The sequence below is a fragment of the Belonocnema kinseyi genome, chromosome 7, assembly GCF_010883055.1.
Source record: "Belonocnema kinseyi isolate 2016_QV_RU_SX_M_011 chromosome 7, B_treatae_v1, whole genome shotgun sequence".
In the NCBI taxonomy this organism is placed as follows: Eukaryota; Metazoa; Arthropoda; class Insecta; order Hymenoptera; family Cynipidae; genus Belonocnema; species Belonocnema kinseyi.
Window position 1 is genome coordinate 137,433,506 of NC_046663.1, and position 8,608 is coordinate 137,442,113.

The following is an 8,608-nucleotide window of genomic DNA, read 5'->3' on the forward strand; positions in this document are numbered from 1 at the left end:
CACAAGCGTATTATATCTGAGGGGGATTACTTGGAACGGGACACAATAGATATTGATGAATAAATGAATATTCTCCGACAAAAATAAAAAGTTACCTTTTTTAAAAAAATCTCGTATAACCCGTATTATTACCTATTGCACTATGCCTTTTTATTTTTTAAATCTAAGTGAAAGAGAGGTCTGAACACGGGTCATCTTCATTGATGAAGTATCTCTTAAGTCCTTTAACATGAGTACATATACCGGCAAACGAGTCCACGGTACTGTGTATGGGCATGTGAAAATTTTACCTTTTATAAAGGTGGGCTTAAAAACACTGTATGAATTTAATCATAACCAGTAATAGCCCGCGACTGCATGCGCTTTTCTTAGAAGATCTCGCCTTTGGTTGGACATTTGGCCAGAGCAGAGGAAAATTGCAGAAAACCATCTCCCAAGTTCAGCCGGCTTTTCGACAGTCGAGTTTGAAGGTTAGTACTCGATCCTACTCATCGAATGCATATTGTCATCCTCGGAGTCAAACCTCCCACACGACGTTACATAGTTCAAACGCAGCGAATACACAAACGCGGTCGTACGTCGCAGATGATCACCCATCCGAGTGCTATGCACGCTTGAAATGGCTTGACATATGGACTCTTCTCGTGTCGAGATCATTTAATAATTATACGCGCCTACATTTTACAGGTTTTTTTATCCAAAGTTGCATGAACATGTTCTACAATGATTTATTCTGCATCCTTAGCGGATAACCATGCACAACCGTGTACATATAAAAGTTATTTATCAAACTTATTTTCCAAATAAATAATTGAATGTAAATTAATTGAACTGGCGCAAAACGTGCATGTTAGGTTAGCGTGCATGTTTAAAATAGAATAATTGGAAATTGAATATTTTGTAATTGCAAATCTACAAAAGTGTAGAACTTTAAATTGTAAGTTTTTTTAAACTGAAGAATTTTTAATTTTGACCATTTACAATTAAAAATTGTGCAAATTTAAAGCTTTAAAATTGAAAATTGTGTAGTAATTATGATTTACATTTGAAATTTATTTAATTTTGTTCATGCAGAATTGAAAATTTGACTTGTGATATTCAAAGTCATGCAGATTGAGGAATTCTTTTTCACAATGATGTTTTTGTTAGAATTTGGTATTTTTGCACGGTCGAAGCTTTGGGTTGATGAAATAATATGCTATGTTTATGTAATCGTAAAGAATATAATGTATATAGTTCTTAAGTATAAAAATTATTATTTTACTTATAGCGAAGCTTTATATTTTCTACCAAAATAAATAATTATTTAAAACACTTATTTTAGATGTTCTACATTGTAGATTTACATATATTATATTAATGATATGACACGGATAAGAATTTTTTTTTAAATTTCAATGTACCCGAATTTTCAGCGGTCAGTGCAGTAAAAAATGTTACCTTGAATATATTTGCATACGTTTGGATACTAGTTACTTTACTTTTGTGTACTATTGAAGATTTTCATTATTGCTGCAAATATTAAACGACTTTCATTAATCTTCTTTTCACTTTCTTCTAATTATTATATCAGAAATTAGTATAGCTAGTTACAATTTAATTAAGCAATGCTTCCATAATGTATGCAAAAGGTCAGAGAAAAATATGCTAGCGTTTGGCCTAAAACTTAATAACCGAAAACGCTATTCTGATAAAGGGAATTGAAGGTCGTATTTCCATCGTTAACGAGGTAATGAGTTCAATAGAACGTGTAAGAGAAATTGATACAGAAACATAAGATACGTTAAAAGTACGGAAAGAAACTATAACTCCAGAATACAGGAATGCTTAGAAAAGGGAAGAGATATCGGTCCACAGATGGATTAGGAAACGTCGTATGAAGTAGAAAAGGGTATGTTCCATATATGCTTTGGGACGACCATCACTTTTGCACAAGCTGTATATACATTGCATCTATGCTCCCTTTCTCCTTTTTTCATTGAAATTCATTTTCACTCTGATATTTTTCTCAGTAACTTGGCACATTAATTTGAAAATTTAAAAAAAAACGGTTTGCACTGTGTTCAGTGAGCAAAAATTATCACAAGAACTGGGCACAACAGAAAGTGCATTACACATGCGCAGTAAACTTTACAATAGTTAAAATGGTCTATAATATAATTAGATCTTATCACGATAGTATCTTTCACGGGGCTGTGAAAACTATAAAATTGCTGTTGAGGGTGTATTAGTTCCCAGGTGCGTAAAAAGGTTTAATAATACATGGGTAATTGTGAGGAGTGTTTCGATCATTTTTTTCAATCCGACAAGAGCGAAGAAGAATTAAATTTATGAGAAAGAACCAAAAGATATTTTCAGCAAGTTTTTTCTACAGATCCTTCTCGTCATATATGGCTACACCAAAGTTGCAGCATTCTAGTATAGCGAAAATCGAGAACTATATAGTACATTAATATGGCAAAGCGATGATTGTTATCTAATAGGAGGTATCGATTAGTTCCAAATAACTTAAAACTCATTTTCTAGTGTTTACAGTTCAGATAGAATTCATTCATGAGACGGAAGAACGATGGCCCTGTTCAAAGACCAGTCTGAAGATAGGTGGAATTATTTTTTACGATAGACTGAGCTTCGATTGATATATTAAACTCAAACAATTTTGAATTTTTACGGTTTGATGTGAGCGACCTTTATGGGTAGCGATCAAGTACAGAGCAATTAGTTTGTTTGATTATTATTGAAACGGGGATCAATCATGTCTCAGTCATTTTTCCAGAAACCTATTCTAAATTTATAATATAACACCGGCTTTTATTTTTCGCGTCCCTTCTGTGACTACAATTTCTTAAGGAGTAAATACAGTTCTCTTTTTCATGCATATTATATGACTATTAGGCCTTTTTAATATAATGTAACACATTGAAATGTTTCCGACGATTCCATAATAGTTTTTTTTTGATTTTATTAATACGGAGTCTTGGAATATAATCAATTCCGATATAAAATATAAAGGTTTAAGTTATAAAATTTAGAAACACAGTATATCGATTTTTACTTACCCTTAATATTTTTTTTAACAATCCCATTAATATATCAGACAACATTGTTCTTTCATGTACCTCATCGAGTATGATAACACAATAACTTCTGAGTAATGGATCTCTCATCATTTCACGAAGCAGTATTCCTTCAGTCATGAACTAAAAAATTTATTTTAAATTTGGTTATTTATTCAGTGAAAATGTATATAATAAATATAATTTAACAGCAATTTGAAAATCATCCAAATGATGGATTATAAGAATTTGAAAAGTAACATAAAAGAGCATGAGGCAAGAAGATGTGAATTAAAAATGGAGTTTCTATCCAAGTTGAGGTCACCCTGGGCTGAGACTGACTCATTTACTTAATATTAAAGGGAAAGGTGGTAATGTATAAAAAAGTAAGCAAAGTGATTGAACATTAAAGTTGCAGATTTTTTGCAATACTATTTACATTGGAAGTTTGTGCGTTCTTATAAATTCTTAAAGTATAGGAGTTATGTGAAATCCGTAAATGTTGGGGACAGAGTGAGAGGAGATCTGGAAGGATTTCCCGGTTCTGAGAATAGGAAGAATCCAGGAAGATGCGACGCAAGCGAGCAGGGCATTGATATAGTGAATCATGCGAATCAGCTCGCCACGCACAAGATTACCATCGAGGATCGTTAAGAAAGCGCTTCGTGCGATTGACTCGCGCTCCCCACGTAAAAGTTTACAAGCATCGAACGAACATCGGACGGAATACCATGACCTCAGCCTAGCTGACAAGAAAACTGAAATAGTGATATTGCCTACAAAGAAAAATAGAAGCTATAACTCCGCTACAAGTGGGCAACGAACAAATACAAAGGACCAGGGCGACACAACATTTAGTGAAGTATACTGAAGTTATGCCTTTTTTGTTTGAATTAATACTCTCCTCAATGAACGGTACCTAGCAGAAGTTTTCTGGAAAAAAATAAAAGACGCAATTTTCAGCCATATTTTAGAAAAATACATTTAAAAAATTGCAGGACGATAATCATAGAGCCGGCGAAAAATATTTCGAAGCGTGGGTAGCTCAACTGATAGAGCGATTCGCGGATAGGCAGAAGGTTGCGCGTTCGATTTTCGCCGCCCCTTTTTTTCCTTTAATTATAAATTATAATTATTATTATTAAAATGCTTATGTATTCAATTTCTGAATAATAATTAATAAAAATATGCCACTTAATATGCCATTTTACATCTAATAAAAATTATTTATTCTGTAACAGTTTCAAGTATTTTTAATTTAATTTGGGAACAATGTATGTCAAATATAAATTTCAATATCAAATGTGGAACATAAATTATTTCCACATACTACAAAGAATACAACACAGGAATAGTAGGCAATTACCTTTTATAGATGTATTATTATACATCAACATGTATTCTTCAAAATATTATTTATAAAAACATGATTATGTATTATTGCATAAACCAGAGCGATTTTCGTCATTAAAGCAGGGAGAACAAAACGATTTGCAAAATCTGGCACATCTATTGCAAAATAAAGAATTTTAATCAAATGTATAATTTTCCAAACAAGAGATAATAAAAATGCGATAAACAGAGTTTTTATCAAAAATAATCCTTGAATAATAATTGATCGGTGTAATTTTATTAATTATTATTCGAAAATGGAAGAAACAAGAATTTTAATTAAAGAAATGCGGAAGCGATAATCGAACGCGCAACCTTTCGGCTATTAGTCAAGCGCACCAACAGGTGAGCTAACGCTTTGAAATTCTTTTCGTCGGCTCTATGATTATCCACTCGCAACTCTTGAAATGCGCGTTTCTAAAAAATGGCTCTATCTTTCATTGAGTAGAGTATCAATCCAAAAAAAAGCATACCTAAAGGTCCCCTTGCAAGATATAGTTCGGGAAATAGATTAGCTGGGTGACGGACGAGGCTAATGTAGTAACGATATCCTTGAGAAGGCTGCTCATATCGATGACCACGTCCATCCTCTTGTATGATACTAAATTATGGGCGGGCACACTCAGGTATGAAAAGTATAGGAAATGGATAGCTGATGTTCATCGAGCAAGCGCGCTACGAGTGGCTTGCTTGTAAAGCACAGTCTGTTACGTTGCAACATAGCGAACTTGTTTATGTATCCAATTTAAAAACAAATATCACATTTTCACGTAAATCATCGTAGGTCAGGATTACTATTTTAGCTTCAATAAAAAGCTCTTTCCAAAATATGGAGTGGAAGTACCTGACAAAAATTAAATACTGTGATGAGATTACGAAAGCTGTAATAAAAAGTTCATTTTCAAAATTTGGGCGGAAAGGCCTGAAAAAATTAAGTTCTACGAAGAGGTTAACAAGCAGCGTAGAAAAACTGAAAAAAATGAAAGGACCTGACAAATTAAATACTGCAAAAAGGTTATGAAGCAGCGGAGATTAACTTTTGCCCTTCGCATTTAAAAGACTAAACCAATTCACACATGAATATTCAAAGCTCAGGATTACTATTTGAGTTTTAATTAAAAGCTCCTTCCACAATTTCCAGTGTAAGTACCTTTAAAAGCAAAATACTGCCAAGAGGTTAAAAATAAGCTGAGAAAAACTTTTTTCGATCGCATTTAAAAGCATGGACCATATTCGCGCATCAATTTTCTTATCTCAGGATTACTATTTAAGCTCCAATTAAAAGTTAATATTAAAAACTTGATCGGAAAGGCCTAAAAAAAATTAAATGCTGCAAAGAGATTACGAAGCAGTTGAGAAAAAATCTTTTACTACACATTTAAAAGCATAGATCACATTCGAACATGAATATTCGTAGCTTAGGATTGCTTATAAAGTTGTGATAACAAGCTTATTCATAAGTATTGAGCGGAAGGACCTGAAAAAAATAAATACTACTGAGAGTTTACGAAGCAGAATGAACATCTCGTTTACTTTTCATTTAAAATCATAGACCACATTACGAAAATAAGATTCTGAGCCCAGTATAAAAAAAGCTCTAATGAAAAGCTTGTTTTTAAATTCTGATCGGAAGGACTTGACACCAAATTAAAAACTGAGAAGAATAGATTTACAAATAAGTTTTTTCTGGATTATAAGTAATTGGTTAAGTAGAGTTGATCTTCTAAAATAATTAAGGTATCTAGAGGACCGGGGAAACCGAAAAAAAACCGGAATTTTATTTGACCTTGAACAAAACGATATTTCAGCTTATGGAAAAACATATCAGAACCTAACAGAATTTTTAAGAATGATACTCATCCTGTCCAATGGACATGCAGCACTCAAATAAGGATTTTCAATCAATGAAGATTGTTTAATAGAAAATCATAGAGAAGATAGTCTAATTGCTGCGCGTCATACAATAATGTATGTCTAGAACATAGGGCTTCTTCATGCACCGAATCATCACTTTGATTAAAAAAAATACTTTGCCAAGTGGACATATTGACAGAACTGGTTGTTCCTTGTTTTAAATATGGAGTGGGCTTCAATTTTTCCGAGCTTTCCATTGGTGTTATAGGCGAAAGTATTTCTCCGTGATATTGCAGTTACCCAGCATTACATTTTCAAGTTCTCTGTCATTTAGAGTTATCTGAATGGTGTAGTGTTATGTGGAAATGGTTTGTCGAATGTTTTTTATCAGTAGTCTTATAAGACATTTCCTTTTGTTGCATCTATATTTTACTTGTCCCTGACATTTCTTCCAGAATTCCTGAGCAACCAAAGCTGATTCTTTTTCAGAGTCTTCTTTCTCCTCTTGTTTTTTTTTCTTCTAAAAGATTCGCTTGTGAGGCTTTTTTAGTTGCTCCCTTCTTCTTGCAAGAACTTCCTTTCGTTTAGCCACTTTGGCTTATTTCATTAAACAACTGATGTTTGGTTTCCACTCATCATCTGCATTGTTATTATCTTCAATGTTTTCTTTTGAGCAACTGCGCTTTGTAGTCATTTCTTCTTCATTGTGATTCGGATGAAACTGTTCAATCTGACGTCTTATTACTCCACCAAGAATGTTACGTTTAAAAACACGAACTAAACTTTCGATGTACGCATTGCTAATTCGTGCAGTTCCTGGTGCAATAGTATTTAACATTAATTCTGTTTAACATATTACGTAAGGTATACATTTCTTCAGATTGTACTTCGCAAGCGCTTGGCAGTAAATGTCATTAGTTATACTGTTTTTATCAATTTACCCTGTTTAGCCTCTTTTGTGGCACTTGAAGAATTCAAACCGAGCGAATATTCGCTTTTCTTTATCACTCTTGTCTTCATATTCCTCTTCATCTATCAGCTCTTCCTCTTCCTCCTCCTCCTCCTCTTCTTCTTCTTCTTCTGGTACTTCTTTGGGTTTTTTAGTATCGTTATCTTTGGAGATGTGTTTGGAACATTCCATGAGTAATCTACTGAGCTTCTCAATCTCTTCTGTAGCTTCATAGATATCCAGCGTTATTAATATGAGCATAAATGAATCAAATGTTTCATCTACATCTGATATAGTTGTGCAATGTTGCATAAATGACGTGTGCTGCATTAAAAATGGCTTGTGATCTTCAGTTCTTTTTAAGTACGCTGAGAAATGCGTATCTAAGTCATAAACAATTCAGAAAAAGATTCAAGCAGGCATGTTGTCACCTGGAATGAATCCCGAGAAAAGTAAGCCTTCACTGAATGAACTATACCCCCACTCCAGCTGAGGAGGGAGTTTGAGGCTTTGAGGGAGTTGAACCCTAAGAGCTAAACCCCTATGCTGTTCTCAAGAGATCGATCTACTTTTAGAGAGTCAGAATGTGCCGGTTCAGATGAATCTTTTGGAAAAGAAACTTTACTGGAAATCGCACTCGTTCAATCCAAATATTATTCGTAACAAATGTGTAGATCCTTTTTTGATTAAGAACTTTTGTCTATCCATTTTTTTACATACCCTGTATCGTTTTAAAGAACATCATATCAAAAAATATGCATACCAAATTTTTTGATCTCTTTTCCTTAAATAAATTTTCTCTAATTTATTCTCACAGCGTGTGTCAGAAATTTTTTAGGATAGTCTTTGTGGGGCCTTTAAAAGTCACGTTTTTCTTCTCTTTACCTTTTCCCTTTGTTTGGCTTCAAATGTTCATTTTCGATTGGTTTTTTAGATTTTGAAAATGCTATAACTTTGGTAATTTTTATTTTATCACAAAAAGTAATCTAGATAAATTGTTCGCATTTTTTGTTTAACATAAATAGGAGTCCATACAATTTTGAAAGTTTTTGAAAAAGTGGTTTTAAAAATTTTGAAAATGCTTAAATTTTGGATGAAATCCGCGAAAATCAACTTTCACATCAAACTAATATCTTCTCAGTATCGATTTTGACAAAAGTAAAAAATTTATTAAGATGATCTGGTAAGGCCACGAAAAGAAAAGCTTTTCTTTCCTTGATTTTTTCCCATATCACGCTTTGTTTGACTTTAAATGTTCATTTGGTTTTTTGGATTTGGAAAATGCTATAACTTTCGTAATTTTTATTTTACTAACAAATTTCATGGTCACAATCCAATCTGATTAGTCTTTCCAAAT

At 33.1% G+C, this 8,608-nt stretch overlaps 1 protein-coding gene across 2 annotated transcripts in view; it reads right to left on the reverse strand.

Moving 5' to 3' along the window:
• Window positions 1-8,608, reverse strand: part of LOC117175998 (probable ATP-dependent RNA helicase DHX35) — a 215,619-nt gene that overhangs the window by 99,327 nt on the left and 107,684 nt on the right. For both annotated transcript variants that reach the window (XM_033365936.1, XM_033365937.1), the window contains one exon: window positions 3,060-3,200. In XM_033365936.1, coding sequence (XP_033221827.1) covers window positions 3,060-3,200 — 141 coding nt within the window. The remainder of the gene's footprint in view (window positions 1-3,059; window positions 3,201-8,608) is intronic.